Below are 16,541 nucleotides of genomic sequence, written 5' to 3' on the forward strand. Positions count from 1 at the left end.
AGTTCACACATTGGTCCCTTCCAACCTGACCCATTCTGGGATTCTGTGATATATAGACTTTATCTTCTAGACTACACATTCAACAAATTCTAAAAGTGTTACTTTTGGAAACTGAGCATAATCCATGCATAATTTTCCTCATGTATTTAAAGCATTTCATTCCAGTGCTGGATAAGGAATTTAAAGATACCAAATTAGCAATGCAAGCTGTTTAAATGACAGTAAAATGCTGAAATTTTGTTTTCTGAAAAAAAAATTAGATCTCCATATCATTGCCCTAGTAAATGCTTGTTTTCTGAGAGTGTAGTTTCTTAATGAAACCCAGAGTCAAACATATTTTACTTGGTAAAAAAATGACTAAAGCTTGTCTTTTGAATACATATTTTTATTGAATCTTGCTGCTGTGTGACCCATTTTACCTATCTATACTGAAAATGGCTTATTTCCTTAGAGCAATTTCCTGTGTTGCCTTGAACCCCAAGCGTGTGGAACCTCTGTTCCTGCCGGAGCTTGGATTCCAGGGACATTTCCGCAATCACTGCTTTAACTGGGAAGTACAATTATGCTCCTTTTCATATGTTGTTTCCTTCATTTACAGTTCAAAAATTGTTTTCTTTCCTGCTAATGCAGCAGTTTTCTTCAAATATGCTGCTCAGCTCTGTGACTGTTTATCCCCAGTACCATCTTTTGTACCATTCCCCATCTGCACCTTCAAACACTTGGTACCTGCTGCTTTTTACTTTGTACGTTTACTTGTGTCACAGTTGCTGAGTTTGTTCACAGTTGACCTGAGTCAAGATATAGGAAATGTAAAGACCTTTTAAGAGTAATTATTCTGCTGATTACCTACTGATCTCATGGGCTCTAAGCTTTTAGATAGTGATCTAACTGCTGATGAGTGCCTGGAAATGAACACTTACTTATATGTGATGATAAAACATGATAAAAACTAGATCCCACATAGTAATGTACCTTTGTAACAACGAAATAAGTATTTGCCGGGAGCTCAAATGCTGTTATGGGGAACTTTTTAATTATTCCAAATTAAAGTATTAGATAGTTTGCAGGGAAAAAGTAGTTCACTAATAAATTTGTAACAATATTGAGAAAGTCCTGAAGTACAGTGAGTGTTCTATACTCAGTTACAGATTGCTTTTTTCCCCCTCTGTGTTTGTATTCCTTAAATCTGCCAAACTCCACTAATGTGGCTCTATGGGCTCCTATTTATGAACACATGCCTATTTGTCAGGAAGAGAGGTGGAATTCACAAGGGTTTTATAAGGAAAGCATTGTGCTGAGAGAAATTTAAGATGAGTTACATATTCTGAAAAAATAATCCTGACACCTAGAGGCGCTCAGCAAAAATGCTAAAAACCACACAAACCCAACTCATCCCAAAAAGGGAAGGCAAATTCAACATACTAGTGATTTTTCCAAGAAAAATCTTATGCAACACTTGGCTAGGCATTACACTATCAAATAAAGCAAAAGTTACAGCACAGTTCAGCCACTCTTGTAAAACTTTGTATTTTGTGTCTATGTCTGTAGAAAAATAACAAGTAAGCTATGTTTGTATATATCACCTGTCATGAAATATTTTCTATGTTAATTCCATTCAGATATCTGTAAAAAAAAATATTCTATATTAGGGGGGGCGCCAACAAATGTTATGCAGGCCACATAAAAGTAATTTAAGAATACTGGATTAAAAAAAAATCAGAGACCTTAAAAATCAGTGTGAACCCATGAACTTGGTATTTATAGACATATGCAAAACTACGATGTTCTTTGAAAGTCAGTTTTCAAACAACTTTGTTCCACTGAAGTTTGAAGAGAGTTTTGAGAGCTTAGAGAACTACTCTAAATCCAGGGCTTACAGAACAACTTTTGCTTTCGTTTCTGCCCTCTCTAGTGAAAGTATATCAGTTTATATGAAGAATGGAAAATAATGGTCACAAGGTGCATTTAAGGAAAGCCTGTTTGACTCAGCTCTTTTTACCTGAAAGTTCTTCAATTAAACTCTCCCGCTGTTAACAACCACTTTATTAAACCACGCTGGAGGCAGTTTAGTAGTTTTTTTAAGCAACTACATGTCATATTTTAACTTTGTCTGCAGAGAGAGCATCACCAGCTGAGTGAAACACCTCCTGGTGTGATTTTGAAGATTAAACAGGGAGGCCTCTGGGCTCCCTGAGCAGCTCAGCCTCAAACCTCCCCAGGATGCCAGGGGTGCCCTCACAGCCAGGGGCTGCCCTGCTGCCCAGGCAGGAGCTGCCAAGGAACCATTCCTTGTGTCCCATGGGCTGCATCCCTCTGGAGGATGGGGAAGGACCTCTGGAGATGCACTTCAAGTGCTGTGTCCAGTTTTGGGCCCCTCACCTTAAAAAGGACACAGGAGCTAGAGCATGGCCAGCAAAGGGCAGCAAGGCTTGTAGAAAACTTGTTTTGTGATGAACAGCTGAGGTAGCTGGGTTTGTTTAATCTGGAGGAAGCTCAGGGGGGACTTCATCACTCTCTACAACTTGTGAAAGGAGGTCGTAGTGAGGTGTCCATCTCTTCTACCGTTCCCTTTTCTGCCTCCCTCCTGATACATTGCTGTGCCCTGTGTTCCCTGTCGTACTTGATGCCAAGTACAGTGTGTTTGGTTTTATAGAGGAGAAGCTCACGAAACCTGCTGGAATATGGACCATGGGCTTGCTGGATTCTTTAAAAAGTTGTGCTCTCTCATCACAGCTTCACTCGGTAGCAGTGGGAAGGTTTCCAGATCAAGCACAGTAAGAGGACAAGAGGAAATGGCCTCAGGCTGAGAGGGGAGAGATTCGGATTTAATATTAGAAAAAATTCAATTATATATTGGGGAAACAAAAAAACCAAGGACAGAAATTAGAAAAAAACTAGAAAAAATACTGTTCGGATAGTCAGACATTGGAACTGGTAGTCAGACATTGGGCTGCCCAGAGAGCTGGTGGGGTCGCCCATCCCTGGAGGTGTTGGTGGATGCGGCGCTAGGTGAGGTGGTTTAGTGTTTGAGGGGTTCCAGCGGCGGTGCGGGGCGGCCGGTGGGGCTGGATGCTCTCAAACGGTGACTCCGCCGCTCCGATCCCCCCTCGCTCCCTCATGGCCGCGGCCCTTCCCCTCCCTCCCTCCCGCGCGCCGCGCACCACGTGACGCGCGGCCCCGCCCCCGCCCGCGGCCGCGCGGCGTCGCCGTCCGGGTATTTGAACGGCGCTTCCGCCATTTTCCCTGTGCCGGGCACGGAGCGACGGACGGGGGGAGACGCCTCGGGAGAGGTACCGGCCCCGGGACCGCCGGGCCCCGCTCCCGCGGGCACAGGGGCGAGCGCGGCCGCTCCCAAAAGCGCCGCCGCCGGGTGGGAGGCGGAGGGGTGGCCGCCGTTAGCCGGCGGCGGGGATGGGCCGGGTGGCAGGGAGGCTGCACCTGAGGGAGCGTTGCGGCGCTCGCGGCGTGCGGCGGCTTTTTCGCCCCCTCGATGGAAGGGCCGCGGCTCCGTCCGGGAGAAAAGGGCGGGCGGGGTGTGAGGGGAGGCGAGCGGGGCTCCCGCGGGCCCGAGCGCGAGTGGGGGGGAGGCGGCGCTGCTCAGTCATGGTGGCTCATGGCGGGGAGCGCGCCCGGTGCGGGCGGGAGGGAGGGAGGCCCGGCCGGGGCGGACCCCGCAGGACTCGCCGCGATCGGGCGGCAGATCCCGCTGAGGGGCGGGATGCCGGTGCTGGGAGGACTCCCCGCGCGAAGCGGGGCCGGGGCCGGCCGTGGCCCAGCCGCCCGTTCGGAGGCCGCGGCTCGACCTCGCCTCGCTGGGGCCCGAGAGCCGCGGGGCGCCGGGGGCGGGCGGGAGGCGCCGCCGCCATTGCCGCGCGCGGTCCCGCCGCACGCGGGCGGGAGGCGCTTCCCGCCCGGGGCCGGGCCCGGAGCACGCGGAGCGCGCGGCTCGGGGAGGCGGTTTGGGAGCTGGAAACGGCCCCTTCCGGCCGGGCCCGCGGTGAGCTCACGCGCTGCCATTTCCCCTGCAGACCCAGCATGGCCGCCCAAGGAGAGCCCCAAGTGCAGTTTAAGGTAAGGGGGTGGTTGGCGGGTTGGGTTCTTTCTTTCGCCTTCAGGAGCGGAGTGGAACGAGCGACTCTCCAGTGCCGACGTGGACGGTAGGTTTGGTTTTGAAGGGCTGGTCTTCCCTTAATGGTGCGTTGTAGCATTGTAGTACTGCATTCAGCTTGTACAAAAAGAGTCTGTTGCGCTGTGTCAGTCTGATGGCTTTGTAGTTTAGTGTAATAAATGTTAATGAATCTTTGCCTGTACAATGATTTTTAAATTTCAGAAGCAGGGTTCACTACAAAAAAATGCTTGGAGTGAATGAGAATAGTCTGCTTTCTGTTCTGTACTAATTGTTCAGAGAAGAAAACTTGAAATGTTCCAGAAGATAATCTTCTGATGTTTTTGTGGCTGGTGGGTTGGAGTTTTGTTGTCTTAACAGCCTGAAGTTCTGAAGACAGCTTCATGAAGGTTGTTACTTGTATTTCCTGCGATGCTTGGCTGGAGTATTCCAGTTGTTAATAGTGCAGATGTTGGTGGGTTGTTGTGGTTTTTTATTATTTTTTTTTCAATTATAAAGTAACAATGGGTTTTTCCAGTAGGTGTTTAAATTGTTTCCTCTCTAAATCTGGTCACATTCAAGTTGAAAGTTCCAAGTATCATTCAGTCACTTTTAGTAGTTTAGTGGAAACAGTGCATTGTAGTTTTCACCTACAGGGACTAAGTAAGACTGACTAGAGTTGCAGCATGATGGGCTTAACAAATTGGTTCCTAGTTCAGGTATTTGCTTCATGGGGAATTCAGCCTTTTGTTTTTTATGATCGTGCAGTACTGAGGTCCTTGTAGTAATAATTAGCATTTGTGCTAAAATGGCTGATAAACGTCTCAAAGTGTATTGCTCTGACTTATTTCCTTTGTCTACCAACAGCTTGTCCTGGTTGGTGATGGTGGCACTGGTAAAACAACGTTTGTAAAACGTCATTTGACTGGTGAATTTGAAAAGAAGTATGTAGGTATGTCCGAGGAAACGTTTGAGATCTGCTGTGTCACAAATGGAAGTGCAGTCCATGACTTGCTAAGTGTACTGCTTTTTGTTATTCCCGTAGCAACGCTGGGTGTTGAAGTTCATCCCCTGGTGTTCCATACTAACAGAGGCCCTATTAAATTTAATGTATGGGACACAGCTGGGCAGGAGAAGTTTGGTGGCCTGCGTGATGGCTATTACATTCAAGGTAAGATGTGTGTTTGTGTGGGAGTACTCTCTCCCTCTTACAGTTCACTCCTTCATTCTGTTCTTGTGGGCCAGTCTGGAAGCTGTCAGTGTGGCTTGCAGTGAGGGGCTGGGTTAGCAGTCTTCACACTCTTGATGTAACTAGGATATTTTTTTTTTTGGAAGGCAACTTGAGTGAATGTGGGAACATGCCAAGATTGTGTTTCAGTGTGCTGTTGTGGGCTTTGGTGTTAATGGAAGTGCACCTTTAATGACTGGATACTGCTGGTAAAATGTGGTGGTTAAGAGGTGAAAGTGTTGAAGTTGAAACTTCATTTAGTACAGATTTATATGTGTACTGCTGTACTGTGCTAAGGAAAAGACTTGGAACACAGAAACTCTAAGATTTTAGATACAGTGAGGAAGCTGAACATCATACCAGAATTTACTCGCTTTTCTGAACAAGTATGATAGCATTCCTTACTTCTGCTTGGCAAAGATTTGTCCTTTGTGTACTTCACCTGCATATCTTAAAAATTTTATAAGGTATTATCGAGTTTGACATTGCTTTTCCTTTTAAAGTGTCAGAATGAAGTCAAGCCCCCATGTTCTTTGAGAAATGCTCTGGGCAAGGGCATCCTGAGGTGTGGACCACAAGCTCTCAAACTACCTCAAAGCCTCATTAGGTTGTCTGAGATTAGTGAAATAGGTGTTGACTAATTTCTGCCAAATACTTGTGTAAATCCAAGTTCTGTCATCTTACATATTCTCCTATGATGCAACACCACGTACCTCAGAAGTGGGGCTGAGTTGGTAAAACCAGCTGGGGTGGGAGGTGATGTGGTCATGACCCAAGTTCTGTGGACTTGTGCATTGCACTCATTCACAGAACAGGGGCTGTCAGAACTGTGACACCGAGAGGGAAAAGATAATGCAGATGCTTAACCCTAGTGTGGGATCTCTGAGGGTTCCTCTTCTCTGTCCCATGGGGTAAGCAGGTGATCGCTCCTGATGTAACCGGACTGTTGTTCTCTTGCAGCTCAGTGTGCCATCATAATGTTTGATGTAACATCAAGAGTTACTTACAAGAATGTACCTAATTGGCACAGAGATCTGGTACGAGTATGTGAAAATATCCCTATAGTGTTGTGTGGCAACAAAGTGGATATTAAGGACAGAAAAGTCAAGGCAAAATCCATTGTCTTCCATAGGAAGAAGAATCTCCAGGTAAGTTGGTATGAGTTTGTAGGAACCGGATTGGTTGGGTCTGTTGAGTGCAATTGGGTTCTAGAGAGTAATCGAGTGCTCTGCCTTTGTCACTACAGGCAGCTTCACATCTCTTGGCTGTTTGAACCAAACCTCAGGAAAAGGGGAAATGATGGTGTTAAAGATGATCATCACTGGCCTTGAGCAGGAGCTGTGATGTTCTTAAAGAGCTTGTGTGCAATTGGCTTTCACTGCTCAGAATCTCATCTGATGACAGAAGGGAGACTGAAGTAGATCAAGTCACAGGAAAAAGATAGAGGCACTATTGCCTCCTGAAGGTTCCATCTTTTAAAAGATGCAATGCCTTTTAGTTACCAGTTTCTGCCTGAAACTGTTTCTAGACACTTAGATCATACTGTTTATGGAAGTGCAAACAGAAGTCATGCAGTCAAAAAAAGTAAGGTAAAAGTAGAGTTGACTATGTGTGTGTTAATCTTGGTATGACCTAAATATTAGTCAGAGGGGTTTCTTAATAATGTATAATATGTCCTTTTTTCAGTATTATGACATTTCAGCTAAGAGTAACTACAACTTTGAGAAGCCTTTCCTGTGGCTTGCTAGAAAGCTAATTGGAGATCCTAACTTGGAGTTTGTGGCCATGCCTGCGCTTGCACCACCTGAAGTTGTCATGGACCCAGCACTGGCAGCACAGTATGAGCAAGACTTACAGGTCAGTGAGAAAGGGCACAGAGGTAGAACTGTTGCCTTATAACTGGTGTTCAGACTCCTGGGGCAAAGAATTGAAGAACAGTTCTTAAGTGTAACTTCTCTTTGTTCCAGATTGCTCAGACCACTGCACTGCCAGATGAAGATGATGACCTGTGAGGGATGAAGCTGGAGCCCAGCGTCAGAAGTCTAGTTTTATAGGCAACTGTCCTGTGATGTCAGTGGTGCAGCGTGTTTGCCACTTTATTATCTAGCTGAGCAGAACATGTGCTTAATCTTTGGGATGCTGAAAGAGATGAATGGGCTTCGGAGTGAATGTGGCAGTTTAAAAAAAAAACAAAAACAAAAAAAACAAAAACAAAAAAAAGACAAAAATGAAAAAAAAAACCAAAACAAACTTCATATTTTGGACCTGCATATTTAGCTGTTTTATGGACTGCAATTACTTCCCCTTTTGAGTTTCAAATATAAGACTGCTGCAGTCACATCAGAGTGTTAAGTGGAAAATCCTGTTTCTGTCATTCCCATTCTTTTTTGTTTAGATAATAAAGTTGTATTTCAAGTATCTCTAAGCAAGTGAACTTTCATGCATTGTTAGGAAAACTCTTTCAAAGTGTCTTCTGTTCTTCAGTTGAGGCTAATACTTGGTTGTCTACTGCATTTCTCAGTCTCTGTTTTCCTTCCTGCTTCTTGTATTATGCTCCTCTTGCTAAATCAGAGCTAACAGTTAACCTTTCCTTTATTTCTTGATGCATATAACTGAAGCATCTGAGGAAAGCTGAACTAACTGCCAGGCAAAACTAAAGCAGTGAGCTCTTGTCTGGTGTGACTGGATCAGCATTCCCAGCAAATGGGAATGTTCGTGGTCTGCAGGGTGTCTGGAGAGCAAAGTGTGTGGTTCAGCTTGAATGTGCTACAATTAGATACAGTCTCAACTCTGACTGTTACTATGTTCTACAAGCTACCTTCAGAGCTCTGTATTTTTGGCAGCCAGAAGCAAATGGCATCCGGGTCTCTTAAGCTGTGTTTTTGCATGGAACATCATTCAGTAGAGCTATAGCTGGCTAAACAAACTCTAAGCATCTTAAAATTCACTAACTAGAAAACAACCATGGTTTGAGCTGAAAAGCTCTTGCCTACAAAACTGTATTAACTAAAGCCATGTTGATTTAAATATCTAGACTTTACTGTAACTGCACCAAGTTCTTAATTTGAAACTGGCTTATTACAGCACAAATGGTGGAAAATGTCAACTTTTAACACTACCTTGTAGACATGAATCTTGGTCAATATTAGTACTGCTAGTAAACAAAACTAAGTTACCATTTTTTCAGTAGTGTTTGAGTACATGAAGCCTTGAACTCTTCAGTTTTGTATTTTTGGTTTCTTAATAAAGTGGAGCATTTCATTTATTCCTTTTAACTTGCATGTTTGTGTACATAACTCTTACTTGAATATTTAACTTTTGCAACCCGGTAGCAAAAAGTGTGGACTGCAGTTATTACTTGTGCAACACTGCTGGAAAGGAATCTTTTTAAGTTAGTTCAAGGTGGAGTTCTGTGGGTTTGGACTTGTTCTTTGTTTTTTGGTTTGTTTTTTTTTTGGCTAGTCAGTCAGAAGCTGAGTTGTGTGTGTTTAGGACCTGAACCTCATTGTTGATGAAAATGAGGAATGTTATACACGTGGTGTTTGTAAAGGGACAAAGATTCAATGTTTTGCTGAATTGCTGCATCATCTTGCTTTAACTTCATGTTGTAGGTTCTTGCCTGTAGTGTTACTAATTACCTGTGCATATCTTGGTTAATCCTGCTGGCTTGGCTGCTGCTGCTTTACTAGGTGTGGTAGCTTTTTTTGTCTTCAAGCTGTCTCACTTCTGGAAATGTCCTGCTTAAAAACACAAAATAGAAAACTTCAGTAGTGCCTCAGCATTGATATGCTTTAAGAAGAAAAACCAGCAGCACTGAAGTTACATTTTTATTGTTTCATAGTGTGTATGTGGTGTTATCTTTACGACTCACCTGCTTAACACAGGGACTGCCCTTAGCATGAATTCCTACGGAACAACTGGAAAGGTGAAATAGCTGTTAAAGTCTGGTACAACTGCTGGGAGCTTTAATCTTCAGGGCTACTCTCAAGTCCAGAAAAATTCAGGTCTGATGTAGGCAGGAATGCTCATCCTGCTGTAAAGGAGTCTTTTCAACTTGCAACTTGGGAGCGGAGTTAAGCCCACTTGCAGCATTATCCTTTTTATGTTTAGTCCCTGGTAATTGTTGATTATAAATAATGCAGGTAGCCTTAAATGCACGTGCAGATTCCTCAGTTGAAGTTCCTTAACTATCACCCTTCTAAGGAAGTTTTCACTTGGGTTTAGGCAATTCAAAATTTTACCTATTAAGTAATGAGGAAAATAAAACTTGTGTTCTGAGAACCTCTACTCTACAGTCACATGAGCCTGTTGGAGCTCTACCAGTGGCAGGACTGAATGATGAGTGGAAATCCTTGGGATACCTGCTGTGTTGCACTTGATTGCCTGACTGTTGAATCAGTTAATTGTAGGAGTTTTTGTATTCCTACACTGGGTGAGTTTTTTCACAATAAAACCTCTGCTTTCAGATTGGTTTTAGGGAACTTGTCAGTACAGACCGTGCTCAGCTGGAACTCAGAAGCTGGAAGTGGTGCTGGGCCGTTTACTTTTCCTGGTTCTGTGACCCTCTCAGGCCCATGGTGTGACTTGGGGATGGTCCTGTGCAGGGCTAAGGGTTGGACTCGATGATCCTTGTGGGTCTTTTCGAACTCAGCATATTCCATGTGATACAAAGCTGGGAGTTCTCAAGCCCAGGGGGGGTTGTATCAGAACAGTAGTCAGAGAACTAGAGAACGTGCAAAACAGTTAAGGCAAAGGCATCAATTCAGGAAACTGGCAGAGGAACTGTGCTGGTTACTGAACCTTGAAATGAAGGAGAGTTAAAGTCCTCCTTAGGAACACCAGGGGTGCCCTTGGATCTCAGGATTCCAGCACAGAATCTTTTTTTTTTTTTTTTTTTTTTTAAAAAACGCTGGGGGACACTTCTCTGCAGCACTGGAAGTCAGTGTGCCGGGAGGGCTGCAGTCGAGTTACAAGGCAACAAACTTTGTCTTTTCCCTGTAGAAATTGGTTTGTTGTAGACTCATACAGTCTGAGTCTAAACCAGTGGAGAAACCTGTGCTGAGATAAACTTCTGCCCTCACCTTCCTGAAACAGTTTGCACAGTTTGAAGCCAGTTGTTTTTCTGCTCTGGACTGGAGGTACTGGTCGCTTCCTCACCTGAGTTTTGGCAAGCTGGTTGGCCCTCTTAAGCCAGGAGTGATGGCAATATCCTACAGGTAACTGAGACACTAAACCTGCACCTTTGATCAGTCTGTTCTCACCAGGCTGTGTTAATTTACAGGCTGGCTTTGTGTGTATGTGTTGACTTTTGGGCTGAGCTGAAAAGTTTGCCTTTAAGGATCTATTTTTGAGTACAAGCTGCTGTATGAGCATCCTGTGAAGGAGTTCTTGGTCATCTCTGCCAGTGGCCAAGGTTGGAGACACTTTGAGCTGAGAACTTGTGTTGGGAGAACATGAATGACTGTGCTTGTCCCAGCCAGGAGCTTTTTTGGATAAGACTTAGTGGGACTTACTGATGAGCCCAAACCACAGTGTCCTTATTTATCTAGTTATTCAATAATCATAGGAATGTTGACACATAAAACATATTATTTATGCTCTAGCACAGCCTAAACCTTGGGTTACAGATTTGAGTGTACAAGGCAAACACTTTTAATTGGGTTGTGTGGGTAATTATCTTCTAGTTCACAGGGTGAACAGAATGTTCAGTGAGTAAATGACACTTCCCCCAAATTCCAGTGTTCCACAAGCTGCACCACTGAAACAGGCCATTGTTCATATTAGGGCACTAGTTCAGTATAGGAATAGGCTGCTTGATTTTTATTTTTATTTTGAATGGTAAAGTGTTTGTCTGTTTTGCTGTGATCCTGGAATTCTGTGATTAAAAGAATCAGGTTCCCACATTTCTGCTTCCTTGAAGGTAAAAAAATTGAGACAAGGAGGACAAATTTCCTCAATAATATTATAAACAAAATGTCATATTTTTGTAGTAACATTAACAGAAATTTTAATGTTTGATCCACTATCTCTGAAATCATGGTTTTAATCTTTAGTGCAAGCATTCAAAATTGAATGTTACCAATATAGTTCCAGGTTACTAGGAGGCAATGGCAGGTTACTTGCAGTTGCCTATTTCCATGTAGAGATTTTATGAACAAAGACTGAAAAGGGCAACTAAACCAAAAACTAACTGCAAAGTAAATGGTCATAAGCAAGGAGCTCCTAAAGTTGTGGTGATCAATAACATCTAAGGAAACGTTACCCAGTGTCCTTCCTCCTGTGATTGTTGGAGACAAAGCCACTGATGATACTCTGGAAGCATCAGGATCTTTCATGATGCAGCTATTTAAGTTTTCTGTACGAAGTGTTAAGCCAAAGACAGCAAATCAAGTGGTTAATAAATGGTCCTTGTCTGTGTTGAACTTCTTCTTCAGGTAAGAGTTTGCAGGTAAGAGTACTGCAGTCTGATTGCCCAGTAGTGATTATTACAATTCCCATTGCTCCTGCTGTATAAGCTTTTCACTGCACAAAACCAGTGATGACCTTTTCCCAACTTGGTGGCTTTCAAAAATAGTACTGGTGGGGAGCAGCGTGTCAGACTTTTTCAATTGATGACATCATTTAAAAAAAAAAAATTGTGAAAATTTTTGGGTCTTGTGGGTTTGCAGGGCAAGTATTTAGGGAAAGAGGTCAAGCCACAGAAGTTTGTTGCATTTGGAAATTAAAAGGTGGATTGTAACTAACACGAAATCTGCAATTTTTGGCGTTACTCGTTGTCTTTTGATTCTGGATGTAGGATTTTTGCTTCTTACTTGTACCTGCGTGCTTTGTTTTGTTTGAATACCTAAACTGAGGCCTAGTTATAAAACTTCCTTCAAACTGTAGCAGATGAGTTCAGTAATTCTGCAAAGTTTACGTGTAGAAGAACTGTTTGAGACACACCACCTGCCAGTCAGAAGTGCAGTTTCTCCCAGCTGATGCGAGGCTTAAACCAAGTGAAGAGCCGTTCTTAGCTCACCAGCTGAACAGTTCTGATATTGCTTTACAACATCTTTGTCGTGGAGATCGAGTGGGTACCGTATAATTCTTTTTTTTTTTCCTGCTGGCAAGTGGGCTGTACCCCCTGAGAACGCGGGGGGATTCCGGGCTGGAATGGGATTCCCGGGAGAGCCGAGCCGGAGATGGATTTTGCAGTACCAGGTTCGGCCACGCGGTGGCACAAACCGCCCGCCCAGCGGCTTTTAGTCCGATTTAATAAATAGACTTTTTTCTTTAAGTTATCTCACACTCTCGGTGGATTTACACCAACACCGTGAATTGCAAGAGGATTTTTTTTCCATCCTAATGCTGTTAGCGTGGCAAAGCACAGGCACTGCCATCGTGTTCTTTCTTATTTTTTCCCAGATTTAAGCTAAAAAAATGTTATGATCAGAGCTTAATATATAGAGACTTGATAATTGACACTGAATGAAAGAATCATTTCACCTGAAAAAATAATTCATGCATTAAGTGCTGATCACCTAATGTTATGAAACAAAAATGTGAGGAACATGCAATAGTCAGATCTAGCACACTCCTGTCATGTCATTTGTGGTTTGGTTTTTGTAGTAAACTTATCCTAGGAATAGCAAAATTAACAGAAAGCTTGAAAGATCTGTATCCTGAGTATTACAGTGCCTATTTTGCTGTGAAGAGAATGTAAATAAGGGAGAAAGATGCTCCTCCTCTTAGACTTTCAGATTTGGAGTTGGGGTAGCTGGAAGAGTGGCTCTGGAATGGTTTCCTCTGGTTATGCTGGAGAAGGCTGTGTTTAAAAAGTTCCTCAAGTGCACTTGGCATATTTGGGAGGTGCTAAACCCCCCGTGGTGTCCAGCTGAGGCCCCTGGTTCAGTGTGGAATAAGCAATTGGCTGACTTAGTGCACACAGGCACGTTCCCAGCTGATGGAACTCATGGAATCTCCTGTGTGGATGTTGCACAGGAGACTGGGCAGTGTGGCACGGAGCCCAAGGGGCATTTTGGGAAACATAACCTAGGCTGTTAGTAAGGAAAAGCACAAGGGGAATGTGGCACTAGGAGAAGGCCCTGCTGTCCTAAAGGGCTGTCTCAGTACAAGGGAAAGGAGTACAAGGGAACTCAAAAGCAGGAGGAGGAAAGCACGGACACAGCATAAATTAAGACTAGAGAACAAAATGCTCATATGCTGATGTGATAATGATTAATGCAACATTCCAAAGCATCACTAACTAGTAAGAATTATGCTCAATGGAAGTCTGCTGTTAGATACCAATCCAAATAGAAGAAAGCAGTGGGGGGAAAGAAAGATGCAGATTGGAGAGGGAGGGGAAATAACAAAACTCTCCTGGCGATTGAGAACTTCACTAGATGGTTCTCCAGCACAGGGAATTTAAAGTAAGAACAGCTTTGTATCAAACAAATTGTAAGAACTCCCCGTGCCCAGACGTGACAGGGGCTGATCCTGCAGCCCTGCTTTGCTGGGAAGCACTCTGGGCAGTGCTGACAGGATACCATGGCAAAAAGCTTGAGTGAGAAGAAATGGATCTAACAGGAAAGAAATGAGTTTCCTCCACCACTAATCTTCGCTGTGCACAGGTCAGTTGGCTTTGCTAGAACTTCTGTGATTTAAGTGGGAGCTGCCTGAGAAAATCTCCCTTAACACCTTGCAACTTGGAGATTACTTGTCAGGTGGAGTTGTTTGGCCACTTCCTTGCAGGTGAATAACTTGGATGTTTTCAGATCAGATGAACAGCAGGGACCTTGAGTAACACGTGAAAGAGAAATACAATTTAGGCACGTAGCATACTCTGTGCTGCAGTTTAAAAGACTTACACCCTGGGGCAAGCATTTTTCTGTTCCCAGCTTTATTACTCCTTTCAGTTGCCTACTTTTGCTAGTGCTCTTGAAGTGCTGTGGTTATAGACTTGTACTGGGTAGGCACTGCCTCTTTGGTACATGTGCACACAGTGCCTTGTACAGCTAATGCCATGTTCTGACCCAGAAGCTTCAGTAAAACACGCATGAAACAAGAGTTTTTATTTCTCATATCATATATCAACCTTGCAGAATGAATGCAAATCAAAATGTGGGCGTAAAACCTTTTTTTTTTCTACTTTTCTTAAACTTATAGAGAGAACAATTCCATCTGCTTGGGTTAATCATGCTTTTGAAAATTATTTGTGTTTCTGTTGCCATTGCCCTCTGCTGAGTGGATGCTGGTTACTAGTGGTTTAATAAAACTGCTGGTTTTATTCCCTCTGAGCAGTGGATAAATCCTACTTCTAAATGTATGTCATATATCCCTGGCTGCTTAAAATCTGACATGTTAAGTTTTGTAATGCCATTTTCACAGGTACTGGCCTGACTACAGAACACTTTCTTCTGTATTTAATTCTGCAGACGTGAATGCTGATGTGGTGGGTATTCCTTGATGATTCTATTTCCAGCTCCTCATCCCAGCTGACTTTGCACGTGCTAAAAAAAGGCTTAGAGCCCAAGAGGGAGTAGGGAAACTCGTAATCTCTTGAAAAATCTGTATTTCTAACTAATTAAAAAGGATCTGAAGAAGGTCGCATCCCTCTTCTTTAGCTGCAAGTGACATCTGGAAATTACATTTCTGTAGGGAGCCCATGAAAATCACTGACACATTGTCAAATCCTTTAGAAAAAGAAAAGGGGGGATTTCTTTGATCTCCGTATCATATCCATTTTCATAGTCAGAATCTCATTTTGAATGGCTGATTTTATTCCAGTTTGCTTTCCTGCAGTATGCATTAAGAACAGTGGCAGATACAAATGGGATTTTTTTTTTCCTTTTGTTTATTGTATTGAAAATACGTTTTTAGCCAGTTCTATGATTCCAGGGTGTGTCTTGTGAATTTAGGATCTTTGGGATGACTGTTACAGCCAACAGATGTAAGTGATTATTCAGATTATTGAGCATTACAGAGGAGTGAGGAGCAAACCAATTGAAGTCACAGTGGTTGAGAGGTCATGGAAGAGAATTTATGCTGGGTTTGGGTTGTGTTGGCCTGAGAGGTAAGATCAGCACCTGAAATTGTGTAACTCAGTCTGGATCTTAATTCTGGAATTCAGTTTTTGTGCTTTTAAATTAATTAATGAGTTGCATTTCAGGTTTGATGACTCTTCAGGTTTTAATAAGAGTGTAGATTTGGAAGCCACTGCTAACACTTCAGCCAGCTCCCTCTCTTCTGTCCCCACCCTCTCGTTGCTTTTACCACTTAGATCTAAAGGAAGAAACACAGGAACTGTGTCATTCCTACAGATTGAAAAGCCTTAAATATATATATATATCTATAACACCCCCAGATGTCCTTACTGAGAAGGAATTTCCATTGTTTTCTGGGTGTATTCTCCCTTTGGGCTGGTGAACTTGTTTCACAGAGCAGCTGAGTGAAACTTTTCGGGGAGTTGCTTTTACCCAGAAGAGCAAGAGAGAAGTAAGTAAGGATGTAAGAGAAAAACTGGCACAAATCCTAAAGGCAAAAGTTTATAATGGTGAAATATTTGTGTAATTAAGAAAATCTGACAACCTAAATGATCCCAAAACATACACGGTTACAGGCAGTGGCTTTTGGCAAAAAGGATTTGGCTTAGTCACATAAAAAAGAATTTGTATAATGTTTTATTTATACAATTATCCAATTTTATGTAAGCTTGACATTAAGGCTCAGATAATCAAAGATTTGATTAAATTAAATCTTTGGGATTTGCACAAAAGCCTAAAGTACTTTTGCAAAAATCAAATGTTTTCTTCAGTGTATGGAGTAAGATGTTTAAGGCACTACCAGGATACAAAAAAAGATAATAAGAAGTGTAATCCAATCAGTAAGTGGGACCTCATCCAAAGAAACTTTAAATGTATAATTTATTTTTATCTACCTGCTTAATTGGTCTTTGAACCATCAGTGTCTTCATAAAGAATATATCTATTAAATCAGCTTAATATTACATATGTTGCAGAGTAAAAGTATTTCCATCTGATTAGGCCTAAATTTTATTGCCAAAAAGCCGTATTTCGTTTTCTGGCATCGACCAGCAACTTCTCGTTTTCTTAATTAGAAAAATATTTCTCCATCATAGCGTTAGCCTTGTTGAATTAACTCCAGCACTCGTGTTTGTTTTCTTTTCCTCCGATCTGAACTGTTCAGTTTGTCCTTTTCAGTGTTGTC

At 42.8% G+C, this 16,541-nt stretch overlaps 1 protein-coding gene across 1 annotated transcript; it reads left to right on the top strand.

The window, feature by feature from the left end:
- Window positions 1-3,218: 3,218 nt before the first annotated feature.
- On the top strand, window positions 3,219-8,608 carry RAN (RAN, member RAS oncogene family). The gene is made up of 7 exons (XM_027733114.2): window positions 3,219-3,290; window positions 4,029-4,071; window positions 4,973-5,057; window positions 5,151-5,276; window positions 6,294-6,481; window positions 7,020-7,190; window positions 7,301-8,608. Exons 2-7 carry the CDS (start codon window positions 4,036-4,038, stop codon window positions 7,343-7,345), a joined length of 651 nt encoding a protein of 216 aa, XP_027588915.1. The 5' UTR covers window positions 3,219-3,290; window positions 4,029-4,035; the 3' UTR covers window positions 7,346-8,608.
- The last annotated feature ends 7,933 nt before the right edge of the window (window positions 8,609-16,541 follow it).

Source organism: Pipra filicauda, unplaced genomic scaffold (assembly GCF_003945595.2).
Source record: "Pipra filicauda isolate LSUMZ 115617 unplaced genomic scaffold, ASM394559v2 scaffold14_size4853619_pilon, whole genome shotgun sequence".
In the NCBI taxonomy this organism is placed as follows: Eukaryota; Metazoa; Chordata; class Aves; order Passeriformes; family Pipridae; genus Pipra; species Pipra filicauda.